Source organism: Cydia pomonella, chromosome 4, assembly GCF_033807575.1.
Source record: "Cydia pomonella isolate Wapato2018A chromosome 4, ilCydPomo1, whole genome shotgun sequence".
NCBI classification, from domain to species: Eukaryota; Metazoa; Arthropoda; class Insecta; order Lepidoptera; family Tortricidae; genus Cydia; species Cydia pomonella.
The window spans coordinates 15414723-15442572 of NC_084706.1; the positions used below are offsets into that span (position 1 = coordinate 15414723).

The 27850-nt window shown below is 41.2% G+C and overlaps 1 protein-coding gene across 1 annotated transcript in view; it reads right to left on the reverse strand.

Annotated features, from left to right (window-relative positions):
- Positions 1 to 594: 594 nt before the first annotated feature.
- LOC133517139 (dolichyl-phosphate beta-glucosyltransferase) overlaps positions 595 to 27850 on the reverse strand; it is a 33362-nt gene continuing 6106 nt past the window's right edge. The window contains exons 4-6 of the mRNA XM_061850299.1: positions 26457 to 26671; positions 2059 to 2196; positions 595 to 880 (exon numbers count right to left, since the gene is read on the reverse strand). Coding sequence (XP_061706283.1) covers positions 685 to 880; positions 2059 to 2196; positions 26457 to 26671 — 549 coding nt within the window. The 3' untranslated portion in view covers positions 595 to 684. The remainder of the gene's footprint in view (positions 881 to 2058; positions 2197 to 26456; positions 26672 to 27850) is intronic.

Below are 27850 nucleotides of genomic sequence, written 5' to 3' on the forward strand. Positions count from 1 at the left end.
AAGTAAGTAAATTATTATCATTACTTAGAGATGTATAAAGTCTCTAAATTAATTACCAGCTTATGCTGAAATATAAAAACCCCTGAAAATAATAATAATAATAAAAAAAAACGGGTACAAAAAAAAACTAAAATTATTTAGAGGTGTAAATATCTCTAAATGTCAGAAATAAATGACTTTTAATAAATGATAAAAATATCAAGATATAGTTGAGAGCCCTATCTAAAATGTTGGTGGCTCCACTTCTTAAATCCATCCTTGGGTCTTACGGACCCATCCTGCCAAAGGAAATCTTTTATTCATATTGGCTTGTTTCACGAGCCGCACATTTAACTTCAGAAGCTTCAAATTAATTTGACTAATCTCTAAAGTGCGCCTTATGTCCAGCTGATTGATACACGGAATTTTACATTCAAAGTATATCTGAAACACCTATCAAACTGTCGTTTGATACTATTTTCTAACCTTTTGGTGTGGGGTCTCCCCCACACCAAGAAGTTAGAAAATAGTACATTCCCACCTTAAATAGCCGCGAGCGGACTCCCTTGTTATCCGACGTATGTGGACTGTGAAACACTAATAAAACAATAAAAATACGTAAATAAATATATTTGCTCAATATTCAAATATTTTGCGCTTACCTATTATTAAATAACACTATAAGCTTAGCTTAATGAGGAATTATTAGTTTTTTTCAGTTTTAATCTTCCAGGCGCCAAGTTGGTACTTGAGCCAGATTAGGCCCAGGTCACAACCCATCTGGATCCAGGAGATGATTGGAGTCACCTTGGAGCCCTCGATCTCGGTCCATCTGACAGGGATCTCGAATATGGGAATGTTCAGTTTTTGTGCTATGTAAAGTAGCTCGACGTCAAATGCCCTGAAATAGAAAAACTACATTATAATGATGCCTGGGGAAATAGGCGCCTGGTAAATCCAAGCAATTTATCTGGGTCATACCTATATACGAAGAAAACATAGTTGTCTCTTTTGTTTCCGAAAGTTATCAGCCGGGTCCACACAGAGCGATAAAAACACACAACTAAACACACAGAGAAATTAACCATAATTGACTTACGGCGATGATGATATTATGGTATTTATGGGTCAATGTTATATAAATCGACCTAGCACATAAATCACAATATTCACAACCAAAAATTAGACTTCATCCATTAACCGGGTCCACACAGAGCGAGCATACGCGCGAGGCAACTTCCTCGCGCACAATACGGCCAGTGTAGACGTGCCTCGGCCGAGGCGGCGCGCGCGTTTTGCTCACCCGAGTGCGCCGCCTCGGCCAAGGCACGTCTACGCTGGTAGTATTGTGCGCGAGGAAGTTGCCTCGCGCGTATGCTCGCTCTGTGTGGACCCGGTTAATGGATGAAGTCTAATTTTTGGTTGTGAATATTGTGATTTATGTGCTAGGTCGATTTATATAACATTGACCCATAAATACCATAATATCATCATCGCCGTAAGTCAATTATGGTTAATTTCTCTATGACGGGTATTTCCACTAGTTACCACCAAGTTGTTACCAGTGGTAACTACTGGGATTTTTTTTCCAGTAGTTACCACTAAAATTTGGTTAGCGTTCAATACTAATAAAAATAGTATAAATATAGAGTGCTTTAATCAATAATGAATTATAAGAGTCGATTACTGTTTCAGTAAACTGCATTAAAAGTGATAAAAATATCGGTCTTTGACTGATTTGTTTGTTCGTTCGTATAATTGTGACGTTATTTATTGAAATGGACTTTATTGTCGATGGCGCTTAAGCCATTATCAACGATGCTCCTATATAAATACAACGCTGCGCTACGCATTGTGGTGTAAGCGCCCTTGACAAAAGATCCAGTTTTCATAGATAACGTCACAATTAATTCAATTTCCAATCATGCTCTTGAGGTTAATGGCAAAAAGGAAAAAAAACATAATAATTAATATAAATACACTTTTCAATAGCAGCTAGTATGACGATATAGGTACATACGTGCCCGAACTTAAGTTGGGGCACTAACAGTAGGGACTTTAAAATATTCTGTGACTGACCATCTGTTGACGTGCAGACTGCTGAAGGCGACGGCGGCCGTCCGCCGCGTGAACAGCTTGAAGCCGCACTGCGTGTCGCGGACGCCCCGCACCGTGAACAGCCACACCAAGAAGTGGAAGCCGAACATGAGGATATTCCTGAAAAAATATTAGGTTACTCATATGTATTGTGATGACGTTGTTTAATCCAGATGTGGCACAATGATAGTAGGGGAAAATGTAAGTATTAGTTCAGTTTAGAGGCAATCCTCCAACCAACCAACCAGTGCTGCGAAACTTACAACTGGAATTGGTGTATAATTTCGTACCGTACGGGTCTTTGGTGATAGCGGGGCCGTAAGAGGTTTTTAGGCCCGCGTTTGCGGGAGAGAGGCTGTGATTCCTGCTCTGTGCCATACGGGTAGTGGGGGGAGGGTTCCGTTTAAGGCTAAGCGTTTTGAGGGTTCCGTACCTAAAGGATAAAACGGGACCCTATTACTAAGACTACGCTGTCTGTCCGTCTGTCACCAGGCTGCTGTATCACATGAACCGTAGTAGCTAGCAGTCGCGGCGCGTGGAAATTTTGGCTAGGCAACTCGGAACAAAAAAAAACGCCTAACTTAACATTACGTAAGTACTTTTTTTCATGATAAAAGTGAAGCGTGCGCTAGTGGTGTCCTTGGGCGCAACCTTTCGCAGTTATTGTATCTTACCTTACATATAGTGTTTTATATATACAAAATTTCACTGGTTTAGTAACTTTATATATAGAAATGTATACATAAAAATAAGTAAAATCATATAAAAACATTGAAAACTCTAATAATAACAACATTAACGTCTTAATAACTCAAATAATAACAACCGGGACGGGAGTGTTATCATAACATTATTCCATTTTCACCCACGAATTCTAGAACCTATTACTACAAACCTACAAACAGTACTTTTTTGAATAAACGCACGTTATCAAATTATTAAGCTTGAAACTACATATAATAATCTTGGATTTTGTAATAAAATTTATCTTTTTTTAAAAGGTTTTTACTAAATATGGTACTAATAATAGCAAAATACAATATAATTTTACCCATTTATTCAATTCAATGTTTTTTTTATAGCAATATTAACCATACGCGCGACCAACGCCACTCGATTCAAAATTGTGAAACATTACACTCCAATATAAATCTTACCCGTTTGTATTTAAGGTTTAAATTCAAATGAAGCAGCATGTTGCCGTGTGCCTCTGTACCACGAACGCCGAAGTTCGCAAATTACGAGCATCTTTCTCTGTCACCCTAATTACGCCATGATTGGAGTAAAAGAGAAAGTTGCCCGCAATTTGCGTACTTCAGTGTTCGCGGTAGGCCCCTCAGTACTCGCGGACTTTATGAATATGTGCGTGCATTTTTCCAATATACTCGTAAACCTTATATGGTTAGACTTAAGGTTTTTATTTAAATGAATAACTCGATGCAAGACTGAGTTGCTTTGAAGCTAATTCGCACGGACTCTCTATAGCAAACTTTATGAGCGTGTGCGTGAGTTGACCTATCTGTGTAGTGTTTCATGAATGAATAGTCAAGCTTAGCTTCACTTCGCGGCTTCGCGCGCTCGCTATGATTACCTACCAAGTTGAAATTTAATCATTAGTGAAGCTTTAGTATCTTTTCCTTTATGTTATCAATTCCAAGGTAATGTAATACGTATTGTTTTCATTATGGATATATTTTTAATTTTAACGCATTCACTGCCAGCAACCCGCCAGGCGGGCGCTCAGTCCGTAGTCGCTTTTCGCTACATACGCATTTTCCCATGTTATCGGCTACGCTCGTAGCGCGTAGCACGCGCTGGCACTGAATGTGTTAATGATGATTGAGCCGCCGCCACTGGTAGCTAAACAGTTAAAATTCTCACAGATGATGTATTTCTGTTGCCGTTATAACAACAAATACTAAAAAGTACGGAACCCTCAGTGGGCGAGTCCGACTTGCAATTGTCCGGCTTTTTGCTAATAATTTTTAGGGTTCCGTACCCAAACGGTTAAACGGGACTCTATTACTGAGACTCCGCTGTCCGTCCGTCCGTCTGTCACCAGGCTGTATCTCATGAACCGTGATAGTTAGCCAGTTGAAATACAGATTATGTATTTCTGTTGCCGCTATAACAGCAAATATTAAAAACAGAATAAAATAAATATTTAAGAGGGCTCCCATACAAAAAATTGATTTTTAGATAATGGTACGGAATCCTTCGTGCGCGAGTCCGACTCGCATGTGGCCGGATTTGTAAATAGTCCAATACGACTCGTTCAAGCGACGTTCACTTTTTTGGAGACTGATTCATTTTTTCGCCGAAACCGAAGGTTCGGTTTTGGGTCTAGTTTCGACCTAAACCGAACCTTTTATATAATAAATTATAGACGTACCTATTAAAAATATTAAAATTACTAAATAAAACGTCGATGGGCCGCACTTTTAGGCGTATGAACAATATTTCTTGTTGCCCGGTGGTTCCCCAGCGAACAGTATTTGCTAACCACTAATACATATCAATGAGTGCCCGTGTTTTTAATAAAATTAATAAACAATTAAATATTTACTGTTGCGGCAAGCAAGAAAGTTTACTCAATTTCATGGTAGATGGCGCTGCTCTGCATACATCGCGCGTTACGAGTTCCCAGCAACCTATATAAGCGGCGGCGGATTGTCAAGCTTTTTAGGAACGCCACCGGAGCCACCTTGTTCGGACGCACCTGCACAGCCCTCTTGTCACTCGTACGCGCTTTTCCTGAGGAAAAGTCTCGTCGGAATGCGCCCGGTTCGCCGGAGAAGATAGCCTGCTGCCCATTGAAGCCTGAAACCGGTCGCCCAAACTGCGGAACCAGACCCTGCCCGGAGAGGAACTGCAGCTTGGACCACGGCCGGTGATGCGTCGCAAGCGGATCTCCACACCCGATTGACACCGAAGATGCACGAAGGGTCGAGGCACCCCCCCACCCCTCCGGGTCGGGCGGGTACTCGACGAAGTGGATTTTCAATCCCACCCGCAGCCGCAACGAGGAAACTCGCGACCCCCCCCCCGTCCCCTCGGATAGGGTGGGTAGTTCGAAACGCGAGTTTCTCCGCACACCCGCACGAAACCCGCCTACGGAAACCAACCCCCCCGCTCGCGCGGGGTCGGTAGGTAGTACGGAAAGCGGGTTTTCGCACCCACCTACACCAACGACGTCGCAGCCAGACGCCGATTTCGACGACGAGATCGCCGAAATCACGGACGCCCCAACAACCGCTCCCGCCGACGGCTCCCCAAAGCCGTGGCACTCGGCCGACGCAGCCCCTGGACGCACCTTCTCGCCGGTCCCGCGGGAAGCTCAGCTCCGACTTGCCCCTCTCGAGCTACTGGATCGGGATCGCATCCTAGTCGCTCGACTGGCGCAAGTCGGTAACATGTCTCCAGGCATGGAGGCGTGGATGGCAGCCTACATCAGGCTGCAAGGGCACGCTCTGGGACAACGCGTAGAGCTGCTTCCAGAAGACGCCGCATTCCTCCGCTTCCTGGAGGAGAACCCGACTGTCCTAACACCTTCGGCAGTGAAGAGGAAGCCGGAGAGCAGCCCACCTGAAAAGCAAGACCCGAAGAGGGTCTGCCAGAAAATCTCGCCGCCCACAGACCCGCGACTCCGCGCCCGACCAGGAGCCGCCCCGCAGCCTGCACCCGGCCCTAAAAAGGCCACCGATTGCGACGCAACTCGCACCGAAGCCTCAGTGACGGATCCCCAGGCCCCAGGACCTAGGCCCAGCACCAGCTACTCGGACGCCGTAGCCCTCCCCTCGGGCTCAACAGTCCCGAGCACCGCAACCTCCGGCAGCAAGGCTGCCAAAAAACAAACAAAAAAAATAGAAACTGCACCCAAAAAAAATAATACAATGACTACTAAAAAGAGCAATAGTAGCGAGCAGCCTTGCGGCAACGATGGAGAGGGTACACAAAAAAAGAAAAAACTCAGATACCCCGCCATCGTTGCCGACATACTACCGAGCTGGCCGAGGGTCCTGGAGGACCTCACGCAGGAGCTCGGGGAACCGCCCTTCACTAAGCCGAAAGGGGAGGGCATCCGCTTCGAACCCCGCTCGGAGGCGGAATACCGCCTCATCATACGACACCTGACGAAGATGGAGGACGCAGCGATCGCCTCCATCGAAGAAGCAAAGAAGAAAGGGGAGACCACAGACGTCATCAAGCCGCTCTTCAACATCTACGGGCTGGAGATGGAGAAGCGGCTTAAAGTTGCCGTCAGAGGCCTCCCCGCAAAGACACCGATAACCGACCTAATGGGCGCCTTGGAGAAGCATGGACACCCCGTGGAATATGCCAAGGAGATCTGCGCGAGAGCGGGACGCCCGGGCTCATTATACTTCGTGCAGCTCGCGGGGACCGCCCGGGACCACGCGAGCATCTACGGGGTGTCAGAGCTGCTCCACATCCGAGGAGTGAAAGTGGAGGCATGGCGCGGGAAGAGGGGTCCCGCACAATGCCACCGCTGCCAGGGCTTTGGCCACTCCTCCCACGGCTGTCACCAAGAAGCTGCCTGCGTTCGCTGCGCCGAGCCCCACCGCGCGGAGCAGTGCACCAGGCCCCGCGACATGAAGGCCACCTGCAAAAACTGCAGGGGCCCCCACCCTGGGAACCACAAGAATTGCCCAGCGTACAAGAAGGCCTACAGACTATGGAAAGCCGGGAAATCCTATTTCCCGGCCCCGTCCCGCCCGGGACCTCTAACCAACGCCGCGATCGAGAAGCCCACGGTGGAAGAGTCGGCGCCATCAACCCTGATGGCGCCGGCAAACCCCCCCACCCAAAGGGGGGTGTCAAGACCGCGGCAGGCGAGAGAGCCCGGGTCTCCGACGAAAAAGAAGCCAGTGCCCTCAGCCACCGCAATACAGGCAGCGCCAGCTCTACCCTCCGCTGCACCTCCTCCTTCGCCGCCAACGCCGGCTCCAGCCACCAGAACCACGCCGTCCCCCGCTGAACAAGAGGTCGACGCTCTGATCGAGCTCCTGGGCAGCCCGGAATGGCCCCGGCAGCCTTTTTAGAAGAAGAGAAGAAAAATAACAACAACAAAGCCATGATCGGCCACCGGTCGGCCATGGCCCAGAAGCCCTCGCCCTTGAAAAGGGCACAAGAAAGACCCGCCCGTTGTTACGGGCGGCGACTAGATACCGCCAAGAATCCAAAAAGGATGGAAAGGCCACTCACACCAAAGTACTTTGGTGTGAAAGAAGCAAGGACCAAGCTTTTTATTTTTGCAATATTCTTTATCGAATGAACATGTATACGCGTTAAAATGTTATAATATAAAAGTGTGTTGTAAATGGCGTCTCAATTCTTATTTCACAAAATATGAGTAACTAGAGTGTACAAAGTGGCCCATTAGAACCGGATTTATTGAATTAGTGGTGAAAAACGAACAATCGCAGTGAAATAAGAACGTTTTCGAGAGATTATAGACGTCGCGCATCGAACATTCTAGAACAAAATAAATGAAAAACTGACAGAAGTGAAAAAACAAAATACGAACTATGGTGAAAAAATACTAAAAATACGAGAAATAAACAGTGAATGAACAATATTTACGAGGTTTCAGTGCATAAAAACGATAAATAAGCGTATCGAGTACCGCGAGAACAATAATTTAGTGAATTTCGTGAAAAATAGTCGGCGTTTCCGTGTAAACATCGGTGTAAACAATGGACATAAAACAATTAAAATACATCGCGATTCGTAATAATTTTGAAGAAAACGTGTAAAAACGAGAAAATCTACGAACATACTAGCGTTTTCGAAGCAAAAAGAGTGAAGATTCGAGATATTTCGTCGTAAGATTTTACTACATAACCTACAAAATGGATACATACGTGTCGGAACAAGAAATTACTTACGATTTAATAAGAAAGATCGGACTAAACTTCAAGAAGCAAGGAAAAACACGCATTACGAAAGGCTATGTACAAGCGAGAATTGATACATTGAACGAGTATTGGCAGAAATTTCAAACAAATCATTTCGAAATCTTGAAATATGCAACAACGGCGCAGAAGAAGGAGCATAACTACTTCACAACCGACTTGTATTCTGCCGGAGAAGAAGATTATTTTACGATTAAAGGAGATTTATCGGATACTATCGAGCTATTCAACAAATCCGTAATTTCGAGTGAGCAACCGCAATCGCATCCGCAAAATAAGTCAACATCGGAAGTAAACAAGCATTCCACGCAAGAGGTGAAGCTTCCTAAAGTTATCCTGCCACAATTCTCTGGAGATTATCAAGAATGGACTTCATTTAGAGATCTGTACACGTCACTCGTTCACAATAAAACATCGCTGAGTAAAGTACAAAAACTTCATTATCTTAAATCAAGTGTCACCGGTGAGGCTGAACAATTATTGAAACATCTACAAATAACCGAGAAAAACTACGATGTCGCATGGGAAACTTTAGACAAGAGGTACAACAACAAACGCATGATAGTGAATACAATCTTGAATAGATTCATGAATCAGAAAAAAGTGTACCACAGTACATCTAGATCTATCAGAGAACTACTCGATACAACTCAAGAATGCCTGAACAGCCTTAAAAATAACGACGTGAAGATTAACGAGTGGGATACAATCGTGATTCACATTATACTTAACAAATTGGACGACGAGACGCGCAAACAGTGGGAAGAGGAGATACGAGCGCTACCTGTACAAGAGTTGCCGAAACTAGAGAAGTTTACAACCTTCTTAGAGACACGTTTCAGAGTGTTAGAAATGGTTCCATCTACAACCTATTCGAAGGACAGAGAGAGAGCTATCGTGAGACAAAGATCGTTTCTAACAAGCCCCGCTACAACAACAGTACAGTGTTCCTACTGCAAACAAAACCATTTGACTTATCTATGCAAAGACTTTGCAAACCTAGATGTCAACAACAGAGTTCAACACGTCCAAAACGAAAGACTTTGCTTCAACTGCTTGTCATCAAAACATAATGTGAAAAATTGTAAATCCAGAGTATCTTGTCATCACTGTCAGAAGAGACATCATTCATTACTGCATTTTGAGAATAAACTCGCTGAGGAGAGAGATAATCCAGTACAATCTACATCGAGAGCAACCGCAACAAATTCAAACTATGCATCAAGAGAAGAGACTACTGCAAAACCTTCAGATACACCAAAAATGAGAAATTATCTTGTCACTCAGAGTCATACTGCGCTCATGGCTACCGCACTAGTAAACATCAACACTGGCCATGGTATACAATTACTACGAGCACTCATTGATCCCTGTTCCCAAGAATCATTTATAAGTGAGGCAACTGTCAAAAAACTACAGCTGCGAAGAAAAACAGCTGATGGATTAGTTACTGGAGTGGGTCATATGTCAACAAGAATTAAGTTCGCTACAGATATAGAAGTTTACTCAAGGTTCAACGACAGCTTCAAAGTCAACTGCACAGCCTACATTGTTCAAGATGTCACCGACATAATGCCTGAGATACCAATCAATCCACAGAAATGGAGTCATCTGCAACACCTGTCACTGGCAGATCCAACTTACCATACACCGGGCAACATTGATCTATTACTTGGAGTTCACATCTACGCAGACATTTTGATGAACGGAGTGATTAAAGGAGAACCAGGTACTCCCATAGCACAACAAACTCGCTTGGGATACATCCTGTCAGGAGGTCAGTTGAACAACAACCGCATGAGAGAGTTCAAAAGTATGCATCTGAACATCACTTTAGAGGAGATGGTAGAGAAATTTTGGGAGACAGAGAGATTAGAGTCAGAGGAAAACGACACTCTCACCCCACAAGAACTTCGAGCTGAGAAAATCTATCAAGAGACAGTAACCAGAGATACAAACGGAAGATACATTGTGGCACTTCCATTCAAGAGTAACAAACCTACTTTACCAGAGAATTCGAGAGAAATCGCACTGAGAAGATTCATGAGCACCGAGAGAAGATTAGAAGCAAACGCAAAATTGAGAGAATCCTACAATGAAGTCATGAGAGAGTACATAACACTACAACATATGGAATTAGTCAATCGAGATGAACCTGTAAGAGAGCCAGACAGACGAGTATACCTGTCACCTCATCCTGTGATCCGTGAAGACAGAGACACTACCAAGCTTCGGGTTGTTTATGACGCTTCCTGCAGAGGAACCAACGGAGTAAGCCTCAACTCAGAACTGCTAGTTGGTCCATCACTTCTGGGAGATCTTCGAGACATTCTTATGAGATGGAGAATACATAAAGTCTGTTTTGTCGCAGATGTCATAAAAATGTACCGTCAGATCCTTGTAAGAAGAGAAGACACAGACTTTCAGAGAATACTTTGGAGATTCAGCCCTGATGAAGACATAAGAGAATATAGAATGCTAACTGTAACCTTTGGAACAGCATGTGCACCATTCTTAGCAATCAAAACCCTGAGACAGATAGCAATCGATGAGGCAAACACAGAAGAGTACACCCAAGCACGAGAGATCATCAACCACTCTTTCTACATGGACGATGTACTGTCAGGGGGAGATACAGAAGAAAACGCAATAGAAGCTAAACGTCAACTGATAGAAATACTAAGAAGAGGAGGCTTCGAGTTACAAAAATGGTCTTCAAACAACAAAGAATTTATGAACACAGTAGAACCAGAGAAGAGAGCGAAAAATTCTGAGATAGATATCAACAAAAAAGAGACAATCAAAACATTAGGAATCATTTGGAACTCAAACGAAGATACCCTCTTAGTCACAAACAAAATCAACACTTTATCTGAGCAACGAGTAACTAAGAGAAACGTCTTAACTGTCATCGCTTCCCTGTTTGATCCAATGGGTTGGCTAGCACCATCTGTAGTCATGGCGAAGATATTTCTACAGAAAACATGGTCAAGAGGATTATCATGGGACACAGAGTTACCTGAAGACTTGAAGACAGAGTGGAAGACTTTCTGCAGAGGTCTAGAGCACTTGTCAGACGTGAAACTTGAGAGATGGATTGGAACGAGCAACAAGAGCGAGTTAGTGGAACTGCATGGCTTTGCTGATGCATCAATGTCAGCCTACGCAGCAGTAGTCTACAGCAGAGTAATCCAATCAAATGGAGAAGTCAAAGTATCACTCATCATGGCAAAAACAAAAATCTCTTCGATGAAAAAACAACTCACTTTGCCCCGTCTTGAGCTGAGTGCAGCACTGCTACTGAGTCAACTACTGAAACACGTCGCTACAGCTATGAGAATCGAGCACAAAAACACATATGCATATTCAGATTCAAAGGTAACCTTAGCCTGGATTCTCGGAGACCCGCTGAAGTGGACAACATTTGTGAAGAACCGAGTCATTGCAATCAACAACAATATAGATACTACATGGTCTTACGTGAACACAAAAGAAAACCCCGCAGATCCAGCATCAAGAGGAGTCACACCTGAGAAATTAAAAGAACATACACTATGGTTTAAAGGCCCAACATTTTTAAATCAAAGAGAATGGAGAAGAGAACCCTGTGAAATAGAAGATACAGATCTAGAAACCAAAAAATCTATCAAATGCGCAACTACTACAGTGTCAGAGAAGAAAGAAGATTTCATTCTTACTATTTCAAAGAGATATTCATCATTGAGAAAACTCATCTCAGTCATAGCCTACTGTCGAAGATGGCTCATCTTAAAAAACAAAGATGTAAAAGAAAACTTATGTCAATATGTAACTCATGATGAGCGAGAAGAAGCACTTACAATATGTATTAAGCTGTCACAACAACTAGAATTTCCAGAAGAAATCGAAGCTCTGAGAAATCACACAACTTTGAAGAACAGAAGTCGTTTACTGTCACTTACGCCCTTTCTAGATGACAAAGAAGTACTGAGAGTTGGAGGAAGATTGAAACATGCAGATTTAGAGTTCTTGAGCAAACATCCAATTATCCTGTCCAAAAACAACGTACTAGTACCACTTTTACTTAACGACGCACACAAGAAGACGTTGCATGGAGGCCCTCAACTGATGACAACATATCTTAGAGGAAGATACTGGCTGATTGACGCAGGAAACACTATAAAGACATATGTGAGAAATTGCTTTCCTTGCGCTAAACAAAAAGCGAAGACAGTAACTCAACTGATGGGCGATTTACCTGAAATACGAGTGAAGCCGTCAAGAGCATTCCTTACAACTGGTGTAGATTTCGCAGGTCCAGTAAATGTGCGCATGAGCCCTGGACGAGGATCAAAGACATTCAAAGCTTATATAAGTATTTTCATCTGCATGGTAACTAAAGCTATACATATTGAATGTGTGAGCAACATGACTATGGAAGCATTCATGGCAGCATTTAGAAGATTTACATCACGAAGAGGATTCGTCAAGGAGATGTGGAGTGACCATGGAACTAACTTCATTTCCTCGAGCAAAGAGATACTTGAGATGTGGCGACTTGGCAAGTCAACAATCCCTGTTGAATTAGCAGCCCTATTAGATACAGAAGGCACCAAGTGGAAGTTCATCCCTCCAGGATCACCAAACCATGGCGGATTGTGGGAGGCCGGAGTCAAGAGTATCAAGTTTCATCTTAAGAGAACTCTCGGAGATGCTACACCTACCTTCGAAGAATTTACAACTCTCTTGAACCAGGTCGAAGCTTGTCTGAACTCAAGACCTTTATCACCATTGAGCGATCATCCTGATGACCTAGAGCCGCTGACACCAGCACATTTTCTTGTTGGAGAACCATTAATCACCATTCCAGAGAGAGATTTGACACAACATAAGACAAATTCACTATCGAGATGGCAAAATATTCAAAAAATGCTACAAATATTTTGGAGAAAATGGCAAACGGAATTCCTAACAAGATTACAAGAGAGACCGAAGTGGAAAATCAGAAAACAAGAGTTTAACGTCGGAGATCTAGTACTAATTAAGGATCATAGATTACCTCCTAGTAAATGGCTACTAGGTAGAGTTTTACAGAAACATCCTGGACAAGATAACGTGACAAGAGTCTACGACATCCGCACAGCAACTGGAGTGCTGACACGTTCGATTTCGAAGCTCTGTCCACTACCAGATGTGAGAAGAAAAGATTCTGTTATCCTTTAGGCGGGAGTATGTTGCGGCAAGCAAGAAAGTTTACTCAATTTCATGGTAGATGGCGCTGCTCTGCATACATCGCGCGTTACGAGTTCCCAGCAACCTATATAAGCGGCGGCGGATTGTCAAGCTTTTTATTTTTGCAATATTCTTTATCGAATGAACATGTATACGCGTTAAAATGTTATAATATAAAAGTGTGTTGTAAATGGCGTCTCAATTCTTATTTCACAAAATATGAGTAACTAGAGTGTACACAGTGTGATTTTACGATTAAAGGAGATTTATCGGATACTATCGAGCTATTCAACAAATCCGTAATTTCGAGTGAGCAACCGCAATCGCATCCGCAAAATAAGTCAACATCGGAAGTAAACAAGCATTCCACGCAAGAGGTGAAGCTTCCTAAAGTTATCCTGCCACAATTCTCTGGAGATTATCAAGAATGGACTTCATTTAGAGATCTGTACACGTCACTCGTTCACAATAAAACATCGCTGAGTAAAGTACAAAAACTTCATTATCTTAAATCAAGTGTCACCGGTGAGGCTGAACAATTATTGAAACATCTACAAATAACCGAGAAAAACTACGATGTCGCATGGGAAACTTTAGACAAGAGGTACAACAACAAACGCATGATAGTGAATACAATCTTGAATAGATTCATGAATCAGAAAAAAGTGTACCACAGTACATCTAGATCTATCAGAGAACTACTCGATACAACTCAAGAATGCCTGAACAGCCTTAAAAATAACGACGTGAAGATTAACGAGTGGGATACAATCGTGATTCACATTATACTTAACAAATTGGACGACGAGACGCGCAAACAGTGGGAAGAGGAGATACGAGCGCTACCTGTACAAGAGTTGCCGAAACTAGAGAAGTTTACAACCTTCTTAGAGACACGTTTCAGAGTGTTAGAAATGGTTCCATCTACAACCTATTCGAAGGACAGAGAGAGAGCTATCGTGAGACAAAGATCGTTTCTAACAAGCCCCGCTACAACAACAGTACAGTGTTCCTACTGCAAACAAAACCATTTGACTTATCTATGCAAAGACTTTGCAAACCTAGATGTCAACAACAGAGTTCAACACGTCCAAAACGAAAGACTTTGCTTCAACTGCTTGTCATCAAAACATAATGTGAAAAATTGTAAATCCAGAGTATCTTGTCATCACTGTCAGAAGAGACATCATTCATTACTGCATTTTGAGAATAAACCCGCTGAGGAGAGAGATAATCCAGTACAATCTACATCGAGAGCAACCGCAACAAATTCAAACTATGCATCAAGAGAAGAGACTACTGCAAAACCTTCAGATACACCAAAAATGAGAAATTATCTTGTCACTCAGAGTCATACTGCGCTCATGGCTACCGCACTAGTAAACTTTCTTGCTTGCCGCAACATACTCCCGCCTAAAGGATAACAGAATCTTTTCTTCTCACATCTGGCAGTGGACAGAGCTTCGAAATCGAACGTGTCAGCACTCCAGTTGCTGTGCGGATGTCGTAGACTCTTGTCACGTTATCTTGTCCAGGATGTTTCTGTAAAACTCTACCTAGTAGCCATTTACTAGGAGGTAATCTATGATCCTTAATTAGTACTAGATCTCCGACGTTAAACTCTTGTTTTCTGATTTTCCACTTCGGTCTCTCTTGTAATCTTGTTAGGAATTCCGTTTGCCATTTTCTCCAAAATATTTGTAGCATTTTTTGAATATTTTGCCATCTCGATAGTGAATTTGTCTTATGTTGTGTCAAATCTCTCTCTGGAATGGTGACTAATGGTTCTCCAACAAGAAAATGTGCTGGTGTCAGCGGCTCTAGGTCATCAGGATGATCGCTCAATGGTGATAAAGGTCTTGAGTTCAGACAAGCTTCGACCTGGTTCAAGAGAGTTGTAAATTCTTCGAAGGTAGGTGTAGCATCTCCGAGAGTTCTCTTAAGATGAAACTTGATACTCTTGACTCCGGCCTCCCACAATCCGCCATGGTTTGGTGATCCTGGAGGGATGAACTTCCACTTGGTGCCTTCTGTATCTAATAGGGCTGCTAATTCAACAGGGATTGTTGACTTGCCAAGTCGCCACATCTCAAGTATCTCTTTGCTCGAGGAAATGAAGTTAGTTCCATGGTCACTCCACATCTCCTTGACGAATCCTCTTCGTGATGTAAATCTTCTAAATGCTGCCATGAATGCTTCCATAGTCATGTTGCTCACACATTCAATATGTATAGCTTTAGTTACCATGCAGATGAAAATACTTATATAAGCTTTGAATGTCTTTGATCCTCGTCCAGGGCTCATGCGCACATTTACTGGACCTGCGAAATCTACACCAGTTGTAAGGAATGCTCTTGACGGCTTCACTCGTATTTCAGGTAAATCGCCCATCAGTTGAGTTACTGTCTTCGCTTTTTGTTTAGCGCAAAGAAAGCAATTTCTCACATATGTCTTTATAGTATTTCCTGCGTCAATCAGCCAGTATCTTCCTCTAAGATATGTTGTCATCAGTTGAGGGCCTCCATGCAACGTCTTCTTGTGTGCGTCGTTAAGTAAAAGTGGTACTAGTACGTTGTTTTTGGACAGGATAATTGGATGTTTGCTCAAGAACTCTAAATCTGCATGTTTCAATCTTCCTCCAACTCTCAGTACTTCTTTGTCATCTAGAAAGGGCGTAAGTGACAGTAAACGACTTCTGTTCTTCAAAGTTGTGTGATTTCTCAGAGCTTCGATTTCTTCTGGAAATTCTAGTTGTTGTGACAGCTTAATACATATTGTAAGTGCTTCTTCTCGCTCATCATGAGTTACATATTGACATAAGTTATATTTTACATCTTTGTTTTTTAAGATGAGCCATCTTCGACAGTAGGCTATGACTGAGATGAGTTTTCTCAATGATGAATATCTCTTTGAAATAGTAAGAATGAAATCTTCTTTCTTCTCTGACACTGTAGTAGTTGCGCATTTGATAGATTTTCTGGTTTCTAGATCTGTATCTTCTATTTCACAGGGTTCTCTTCTCCATTCTCTTTGATTTAAAAATGTTGGGCCTTTAAACCATAGTGTATGTTCTTTTAATTTCTCAGGTGTGACTCCTCTTGATGCTGGATCTGCGGGGTTTTCTTTAGTGTTCACGTAAGACCATGTAGTATCTATATTGTTGTTGATTGCAATGACTCGGTTCTTCACAAATGTTGTCCACTTCAGCGGGTCTCCGAGAATCCAGGCTAAGGTTACCTTTGAATCTGAATATGCATATGTGTTTTTGTGCTCGATTCTCATAGCTGTAGCGACGTGTTTCAGTAGTTGACTCAGTAGCAGTGCTGCACTCAGCTCAAGACGGGGCAAAGTGAGTTGTTTTTTCATCGAAGAGATTTTTGTTTTTGCCATGATGAGTGATACTTTGACTTCTCCATTTGATTGGATTACTCTGCTGTAGACTACTGCTGCGTAGGCTGACATTGATGCATCAGCAAAGCCATGCAGTTCCACTAACTCGCTCTTGTTGCTCGTTCCAATCCATCTCTCAAGTTTCACGTCTGACAAGTGCTCTAGACCTCTGCAGAAAGTCTTCCACTCTGTCTTCAAGTCTTCAGGTAACTCTGTGTCCCATGATAATCCTCTTGACCATGTTTTCTGTAGAAATATCTTCGCCATGACTACAGATGGTGCTAGCCAACCCATTGGATCAAACAGGGAAGCGATGACAGTTAAGACGTTTCTCTTAGTTACTCGTTGCTCAGATAAAGTGTTGATTTTGTTTGTGACTAAGAGGGTATCTTCGTTTGAGTTCCAAATGATTCCTAATGTTTTGATTGTCTCTTTTTTGTTGATATCTATCTCAGAATTTTTCGCTCTCTTCTCTGGTTCTACTGTGTTCATAAATTCTTTGTTGTTTGAAGACCATTTTTGTAACTCGAAGCCTCCTCTTCTTAGTATTTCTATCAGTTGACGTTTAGCTTCTATTGCGTTTTCTTCTGTATCTCCCCCTGACAGTACATCGTCCATGTAGAAAGAGTGGTTGATGATCTCTCGTGCTTGGGTGTACTCTTCTGTGTTTGCCTCATCGATTGCTATCTGTCTCAGGGTTTTGATTGCTAAGAATGGTGCACATGCTGTTCCAAAGGTTACAGTTAGCATTCTATATTCTCTTATGTCTTCATCAGGGCTGAATCTCCAAAGTATTCTCTGAAAGTCTGTGTCTTCTCTTCTTACAAGGATCTGACGGTACATTTTTATGACATCTGCGACAAAACAGACTTTATGTATTCTCCATCTCATAAGAATGTCTCGAAGATCTCCCAGAAGTGATGGACAGACCACTTTGTACACTCTAGTTACTCATATTTTGTGAAATAAGAATTGAGACGCCATTTACAACACACTTTTATATTATAACATTTTAACGCGTATACATGTTCATTCGATAAAGAATATTGCAAAAAATAAAAAGCTTGACAATCCGCCGCCGCTTATATAGGTTGCTGGGAACTCGTAACGCGCGATGTATGCAGAGCAGCGCCATCTACCATGAAATTGAGTAAACTTTCTTGCTTGCCGCAACATACTCCCGCCTAAAGGATAACAGAATCTTTTCTTCTCACATCTGGCAGTGGACAGAGCTTCGAAATCGAACGTGTCAGCACTCCAGTTGCTGTGCGGATGTCGTAGACTCTTGTCACGTTATCTTGTCCAGGATGTTTCTGTAAAACTCTACCTAGTAGCCATTTACTAGGAGGTAATCTATGATCCTTAATTAGTACTAGATCTCCGACGTTAAACTCTTGTTTTCTGATTTTCCACTTCGGTCTCTCTTGTAATCTTGTTAGGAATTCCGTTTGCCATTTTCTCCAAAATATTTGTAGCATTTTTTGAATATTTTGCCATCTCGATAGTGAATTTGTCTTATATTGTGTCAAATCTCTCTCTGGAATGGTGACTAATGGTTCTCCAACAAGAAAATGTGCTGGTGTCAGCGGCTCTAGGTCATCAGGATGATCGCTCAATGGTGATAAAGGTCTTGAGTTCAGACAAGCTTCGACCTGGTTCAAGAGAGTTGTAAATTCTTCGAAGGTAGGTGTAGCATCTCCGAGAGTTCTCTTAAGATGAAACTTTATACTCTTGACTCCGGCCTCCCACAATCCGCCATGGTTTGGTGATCCTGGAGGGATGAACTTCCACTTGGTGCCTTCTGTATCTAATAGGGCTGCTAATTCAACAGGGATTGTTGACTTGCCAAGTCGCCACATCTCAAGTATCTCTTTGCTCGAGGAAATGAAGTTAGTTCCATGGTCACTCCACATCTCCTTGACGAATCCTCTTCGTGATGTAAATCTTCTAAATGCTGCCATGAATGCTTCCATAGTCATGTTGCTCACACATTCAATATGTATAGCTTTAGTTACCATGCAGATGAAAATACTTATATATGCTTTGAATGTCTTTGATCCTCGTCCAGGGCTCATGCGCACATTTACTGGACCTGCGAAATCTACACCAGTTGTAAGGAATGCTCTTGACGGCTTCACTCGTATTTCAGGTAAATCGCCCATCAGTTGAGTTACTGTCTTCGCTTTTTGTTTAGCGCAAGGAAAGCAATTTCTCACATATGTCTTTATAGTGTTTCCTGCGTCAATCAGCCAGTATCTTCCTCTAAGATATGTTGTCATCAGTTGAGGGCCTCCATGCAACGTCTTCTTGTGTGCGTCGTTAAGTAAAAGTGGTACTAGTACGTTGTTTTTGGACAGGATAATTGGATGTTTGCTCAAGAACTCTAAATCTGCATGTTTCAATCTTCCTCCAACTCTCAGTACTTCTTTGTCATCTAGAAAGGGCGTAAGTGACAGTAAACGACTTCTGTTCTTCAAAGTTGTGTGATTTCTCAGAGCTTCGATTTCTTCTGGAAATTCTAGTTGTTGTGACAGCTTAATACATATTGTAAGTGCTTCTTCTCGCTCATCATGAGTTACATATTGACATAAGTTATATTTTACATCTTTGTTTTTTAAGATGAGCCATCTTCGACAGTAGGCTATGACTGAGATGAGTTTTCTCAATGATGAATATCTCTTTGAAATAGTAAGAATGAAATCTTCTTTCTTCTCTGACACTGTAGTAGTTGCGCATTTGATAGATTTTCTGGTTTCTAGATCTGTATCTTCTATTTCACAGGGTTCTCTTCTCCATTCTCTTTGATTTAAAAATGTTGGGCCTTTAAACCATAGTGTATGTTCTTTTAATTTCTCAGGTGTGACTCCTCTTGATGCTGGATCTGCGGGGTTTTCTTTAGTGTTCACGTAAGACCATGTAGTATCTATATTGTTGTTGATTGCAATGACTCGGTTCTTCACAAATTTTGTCCACTTCAGCGGGTCTCCGAGAATCCAGGCTAAGGTTACCTTTGAATCTGAATATGCATATGTGTTTTTGTGCTCGATTCTCATAGCTGTAGCGACGTGTTTCAGTAGTTGACTCAGTAGCAGTGCTGCACTCAGCTCAAGACGGGGCAAAGTGAGTTGTTTTTTCATTGAAGAGATTTTTGTTTTTGCCATGATGAGTGATACTTTGACTTCTCCATTTGATTGGATTACTCTGCTGTAGACTACTGCTGCGTAGGCTGACATTGATGCATCAGCAAAGCCATGCAGTTCCACTAACTCGCTCTTGTTGCTCGTTCCAATCCATCTCTCAAGTTTCACGTCTGACAAGTGCTCTAGACCTCTGCAGAAAGTCTTCCACTCTGTCTTCAAGTCTTCAGGTAACTCTGTGTCCCATGATAATCCTCTTGACCATGTTTTCTGTAGAAATATCTTCGCCATGACTACAGATGGTGCTAGCCAACCCATTGGATCAAACAGGGAAGCGATGACAGTTAAGACGTTTCTCTTAGTTACTCGTTGCTCAGATAAAGTGTTGATTTTGTTTGTGACTAAGAGGGTATCTTCGTTTGAGTTCCAAATGATTCCTAATGTTTTGATTGTCTCTTTTTTGTTGATATCTATCTCAGAATTTTTCGATATATATTATCTTAACAAATTCAAACTATGCATCAAGAGAAGAGACTACTGCAAAACCTTCAGATACACCAAAAATGAGAAATTATCTTGTCACTCAGAGTCATACTGCGCTCATGGCTACCGCACTAGTAAACATCAACACTGGCCATGGTATACAATTACTACGAGCACTCATTGATCCCTGTTCCCAAGAATCATTTATAAGTGAGGCAACTGTCAAAAAACTACAGCTGCGAAGAAAAACAGCTGATGGATTAGTTACTGGAGTGGGTCATATGTCAACAAGAATTAAGTTCGCTACAGATATAGAAGTTTACTCAAGGTTCAACGACAGCTTCAAAGTCAACTGCACAGCCTACATTGTTCAAGATGTCACCGACATAATGCCTGAGATACCAATCAATCCACAGAAATGGAGTCATCTGCAACACCTGTCACTGGCAGATCCAACTTACCATACACCGGGCAACATTGATCTATTACTTGGAGTTCACATCTACGCAGACATTTTGATGAACGGAGTGATTAAAGGAGAACCAGGTACTCCCATAGCACAACAAACTCGCTTGGGATACATCCTGTCAGGAGGTCAGTTGAACAACAACCGCATGAGAGAGTTCAAGAGTATGCATCTGAACATCACTTTAGAGGAGATGGTAGAGAAATTTTGGGAGACAGAGAGATTAGAGTCAGAGGAAAACGACACTCTCACCCCACAAGAACTTCGAGCTGAGAAAATCTATCAAGAGACAGTAACCAGAGATACAAACGGAAGATACATTGTGGCACTTCCATTCAAGAGTAACAAACCTACTTTACCAGAGAATTCGAGAGAAATCGCACTGAGAAGATTTATGAGCACCGAGAGAAGATTAGAAGCAAACGCAAAATTGAGAGAATCCTACAATGAAGTCATGAGAGAGTACATAACACTACAACATATGGAATTAGTCAATCGAGATGAACCTGTAAGAGAGCCAGACAGACGAGTATACCTGTCACATCATCCTGTGATCCGTGAAGACAGAGACACTACCAAGCTTCGGGTTGTTTATGACGCTTCCTGCAGAGGAACCAACGGAGTAAGCCTCAACTCAGAACTGCTAGTTGGTCCATCACTTCTGGGAGATCTTCGAGACATTCTTATGAGATGGAGAATACATAAAGTCTGTTTTGTCGCAGATGTCATAAAAATGTACCGTCAGATCCTTGTAAGAAGAGAAGACACAGACTTTCAGAGAATACTTTGGAGATTCAGCCCTGATGAAGACATAAGAGAATATAGAATGCTAACTGTAACCTTTGGAACAGCATGTGCACCATTCTTAGCAATCAAAACCCTGAGACAGATAGCAATCGATGAGGCAAACACAGAAGAGTACACCCAAGCACGAGAGATCATCAACCACTCTTTCTACATGGACGATGTACTGTCAGGGGGAGATACAGAAGAAAACGCAATAGAAGCTAAACGTCAACTGATAGAAATACTAAGAAGAGGAGGCTTCGAGTTACAAAAATGGTCTTCAAACAACAAAGAATTTATGAACACAGTAGAACCAGAGAAGAGAGCGAAAAATTCTGAGATAGATATCAACAAAAAAGAGACAATCAAAACATTAGGAATCATTTGGAACTCAAACGAAGATACCCTCTTAGTCACAAACAAAATCAACACTTTATCTGAGCAACGAGTAACTAAGAGAAACGTCTTAACTGTCATCGCTTCCCTGTTTGATCCAATGGGTTGGCTAGCACCATCTGTAGTCATGGCGAAGATATTTCTACAGAAAACATGGTCAAGAGGATTATCATGGGACACAGAGTTACTTGAAGACTTGAAGACAGAGTGGAAGACTTTCTGCAGAGATCTAGAGCACTTGTCAGACGTGAAACTTGAGAGATGGATTGGAACGAGCAACAAGAGCGAGTTAGTGGAACTGCATGGCTTTGCTGATGCATCAATGTCAGCCTACGCAGCAGTAGTCTACAGCAGAGTAATCCAATCAAATGGAGAAGTCAAAGTATCACTCATCATGGCAAAAACAAAAATCTCTTCAATGAAAAAACAACTCACTTTGCCCCGTCTTGAGCTGAGTGCAGCACTGCTACTGAGTCAACTACTGAAACACGTCGCTACAGCTATGAGAATCGAGCACAAAAACACATATGCATATTCAGATTCAAAGGTAACCTTAGCCTGGATTCTCGGAGACTCGCTGAAGTGGACAACATTTGTGAAGAACCGAGTCATTGCAATCAACAACAATATAGATACTACATGGTCTTACGTGAACACAAAAGAAAACCCCGCAGATCCAGCATCAAGAGGAGTCACACCTGAGAAATTAAAAGAACATACACTATGGTTTAAAGGCCCAACATTTTTAAATCAAAGAGAATGGAGAAGAGAACCCTGTGAAATAGAAGATACAGATCTAGAAACCAGAAAATCTATCAAATGCGCAACTACTACAGTGTCAGAGAAGAAAGAAGATTTCATTCTTACTATTTCAAAGAGATATTCATCATTGAGAAAACTCATCTCAGTCATAGCCTACTGTCGAAGATGGCTCATCTTAAAAAACAAAGATGTAAAATATAACTTATGTCAATATGTAACTCATGATGAGCGAGAAGAAGCACTTACAATATGTATTAAGCTGTCACAACAACTAGAATTTCCAGAAGAAATCGAAGCTCTGAGAAATCACACAACTTTGAAGAACAGAAGTCGTTTACTGTCACTTACGCCCTTTCTAGATGACAAAGAAGTACTGAGAGTTGGAGGAAGATTGAAACATGCAGATTTAGAGTTCTTGAGCAAACATCCAATTATCCTGTCCAAAAACAACGTACTAGTACCACTTTTACTTAACGACGCACACAAGAAGACGTTGCATGGAGGCCCTCAACTGATGACAACATATCTTAGAGGAAGATACTGGCTGATTGACGCAGGAAACACTATAAAGACATATGTGAGAAATTGCTTTCCTTGCGCTAAACAAAAAGCGAAGACAGTAACTCAACTGATGGGCGATTTACCTGAAATACGAGTGAAGCCGTCAAGAGCATTCCTTACAACTGGTGTAGATTTCGCAGGTCCAGTAAATGTGCGCATGAGCCCTGGACGAGGATCAAAGACATTCAAAGCTTATATAAGTATTTTCATCTGCATGGTAACTAAAGCTATACATATTGAATGTGTGAGCAACATGACTATGGAAGCATTCATAGCAGCATTTAGAAGATTTACATCACGAAGAGGATTCGTCAAGGAGATGTGGAGTGACCATGGAACTAACTTCATTTCCTCGAGCAAAGAGATACTTGAGATGTGGCGACTTGGCAAGTCAACAATCCCTGTTGAATTAGCAGCCCTATTAGATACAGAAGGCACCAAGTGGAAGTTCATCCCTCCAGGATCACCAAACCATGGCGGATTGTGGGAGGCCGGAGTCAAGAGTATCAAGTTTCATCTTAAGAGAACTCTATTCTCTAAACTCCTATAACTGCAAAGCAAAACTAACTGCCTTTTTACAAACACTATCTTATCAGGAAACCGAAAACCTCTTGTCATGTCTGAAATAACCTTTGCTATCCTTCTTGCTCATCATGTTTTTCAGTTACCTCATTATCTACACCCACACACACACACACACTCACACACACACACACACACACACACATGCACATACCTGATCCACACCACCACTTACACACATACTTACACATATCTGCATTAGTTGGCTTTAATTAGTTACAATCTTTGTCATTTACCTTTTTCCCAGTCTACGGATTTCTATTGCTGATACCGTTGTTACCAAATCAAGGAGGAATCGCTGACTCCCGAGTCACAGGCTTAGACCTAGTTCGGGAGGCAGAGGCTCAACCCCACTACCTAAATGTGTTACAAACCTAATACACCTGTCTTACCTACAAAATTTTACAATATGAATTGTAATGTAAGGTTTAAAGCAATAAAGATTTTTATTTTTATTTATTTATTTAATGAAGTTTTGTAAAAAAAAAGTAAAATAAAATGTACTCTTGAGTTTTCATTTTAAGAGGAAAACCCTTTGACTTTTTTGACATTTTTCGATTTTTTTATCTTATACCTTTAAACGAGCAATTCTTGTATATATACACCGTGGGCCAATTAAACCCGACAGATTTCAAAGGTATATTCTTGACCGCATTTAGAGACTAAAATGTCATACAATGTTTTCTGAAATCGGTCTTGTTTTAGAGATAATGACAATTTCTGTGAAAATTTGTTTCTTTTATAACTTCGTCAAAAACGCCTTTTTAGCTGTGACGCTGCCACTATGTGACTTGGTTTAGACATACCTACTGACAGATATTAAAGTTTTAAAGTAAACTCGCAATTTTCGACTGTAAATAAAAAAAAACTTTACTTATTCGTTGTAATGATTTTTTTTCACCAAGGTGTAAATAGTTATTTGTAAAACAAGAGAGCAAAGTTTGATATTTCTTCGAGTGCTTGTTTTGAGTCCCGTGCAAGCGAAAGATTCTATAATACGCTACGCTCGTGAATCTAATTTAGAATCTTGAGCGTAGTAAGGGACTCAAAAGCGCACGAGATGTAAATAACTTTGATCTCGTGTAGTACACAAAAAGTTTCACGTCAGTCAGCCATCAAAAAATACAACCTGAAAAAATGTAATCCGTCGTCATCACTATTTCACTCATGTTTTCTGAAGGTATTCTAACAATTAACTTTAATTACCGCAATAAAACAAAACGAAAGAAATTTCAATAAAATGATACGAAAATAATGAATTAACGAACATCAATTGACACTTCAATCGTCAACTTTTTTTCGGTAAAAAAAACTTTGTAAGATACGGTCCGAATTGCGGATACTACTATTTGTCAACTATAGTAGAGATCGTTAAAAGTCGTTAAGTAGAATTATTTACTGCGTAATAATTGCGTAAATTTGTATAAGTATATTGTTTTGATTGTATAATAAAATACGTAAAATATGGTATTTTTATTAAATTTTAAACATTTATTTCATTAATTAATTATTACGAATGAAGACTCGTAGGGTGTTTTGGAACGATGCGGTCTGACTTATTTCGGGGGTCTATTATAAACCGTCAATATATCGTTGAATTACGTATGCACTTTTTTGTCTCTTTCTTTTTGCTAATGACGTGAAAGGGACAAAAACAATAGAATCCAAATACTTTGAACTTGTATTAGGCCCCGCACGTTGAAATGACATTCGAATATGAAGGTCAAATGAATGTTATTTTGTCTCACTCAGTGAGCAAAATGCGGTTTTGCTCACTGTTTTTAAGCAGCAAATTACCCTTGTTCCAGCTGCTGACGTGAAAAATAAATAACGTGTCGTGTGCAGAAAACACAAAAGGAATATGGTGGAAGGACGCAGAATATGGTCGCTAATTTCGTATTGCCGGCCACTGTCCGTTTGGTCCAGCGGGTTAAGACGCGGACGGCTATAAAAGAGTGTTACGGGTTCGAATCTCGCCCGGTGATTAGCTTTTGTTTTTTTTTTATATGTTAAAGTTTATATATAATTTTTTTAATTTTTATTGTTTTAGACAAGTTTAATTTAGTAAAAAAATGTAGTTAAGATGATCACCTATACACCACCATATTAAAATAGTACATTACGATACAAGTGCGAAAAATAGGAATAGAATAGGAATTACCTATTCGCACATGTATCGTACAACGTTTTACAGTACATATGGCCCTTTAAATGTTCGACACAGTAACGTAATATGCTACTTCTCGCACTAGTGCTATAAAGTAGCCCCATATGTACTGTAATAAATAGTTATAGCCGAGCAAAGCTCGGTCGCCCAGGTACTTATTTATTATATTATAAAAATTCCATACACATTTTTAAATACTTTTCACGCTAATAAAATTAAAAAAATGGTTGACGACGGTTCAGAAGGACCTAAAAGGGTAGGAGTAGATGACACCGTAGCCCAAGACCGGAAACAGTGGAAAAGGCAGACAAGGAGAGCCGACCCCAGATAATGGGATAAGGCTTAGGACACGACCCCAGATAATGGGATAAGGCTTAGGACACGACCCCAGATAATGGGATAAGGCTTAGGACATAAAGATTTTGTGATCGTGCAACTCGCCCGCGCGCTGAAAAACGAAATTTTTCTTAAAGCGCACCGCAACCGCGTATTGTACTCGGACATACCTGAAAATACTTCTTGTTGCCAGAGATTCTTTTTCTAAATGCGCTCTTGATCCAATGACGATGGCGAGGCAGTCGCCGACCAGTCCCGGCTGAGTGTTCACATCAGCTTTCACATATTGATTTAAAGCAAGTTCTAACTTTGTTAGGTCTTCAAACTTTGTAGCACCATCTGCATCAGCAAAGAGTATTGCAGCACCTCTAGCACGTTGCATTCCCTAAAATAAATTTGTCTTCTGTAACCAAAATACAGCATAGGCATATATCGTCAGGAGAGAACCAAAACTCACTAATTACCATAGTGACTCATATTAATCCACATTAAGGTTGATTTTAGCTTAGTTATTTTTAGTAGGTAATTAGTAAATATTGATTGTCACTTGACAATATTATTTGGAAAGTCTCACAATACCGTGAATTAGGTTTAGATATGTAGTTTTTAAATTCCTATACTCTTTTGATTCAGTTTGATTTCAAAATTTTGAAGGTGGAGATGGAGGTTCTCAAGTTGTTGAGATCCTTGTTTGTTGTTGCCCAATTTCTTGAGAGCACGACCACCTGGCCCGATTTAAAAATCATTATTACAGTACATGTGGCGCTAATTTACCGCCCTAGTGCAGTAACTAGCACTATACGTGCGTGTGTCGAAAACTAAAAAGGTCATATGTACTGTAAAACGTTGTACAATACACGTGTGAAAAGGTAATTCGCAACTCGTGACAATTTAAAACACTCCATTCGGTCGTGTTTTAATTTATCGCCACTCGTTGCGAATTTCCTAATTTTCACACTTGTATCGTAATGTACTATTGTGTTTGAAGGGGTATGGCTGCATACTGCTGCAACTGCAACTAGCATCGGAATCCGGTTTTTTGTCAAGCGACCCACGTTTACGGGTAACATTTAACTTAACTGATAACATGATGTTGCTTATTGATTGTAAACAATGTTAACATATTAAAAATAGAGGATGGCGAATCCTGTTTCCACCGTGATACAGTTGAATACTAGTACGGGGAACAGATGTAGCTTACTTTATTCATGAAATGTTGATCATATATTATTCTATTGTAATCTAAACAGTGCAGGTAATTGACCAATTGTACACCTTATTATATTGACTTAGGGACTGTAGTTGGCCATGTAACTGTACTGTACTATATCTACTTGCTAAGTTAATTAATAACTATAACTATGTAAACAAAAACGTAAGCAAATATTGTCCTTTATTACTGAATAAAGATATTTATTTATTTATTTATACATAAAAGTCCCAATGCCATCGGATCAGTCTGATGATGGGATTTTGGAGAAATCAAGGGAACTCTTTGAACAATTGATGGGCACCTTCTTCGATATGGATATTTTTCATAGTAGCACATGCATTTTTTCTTGTT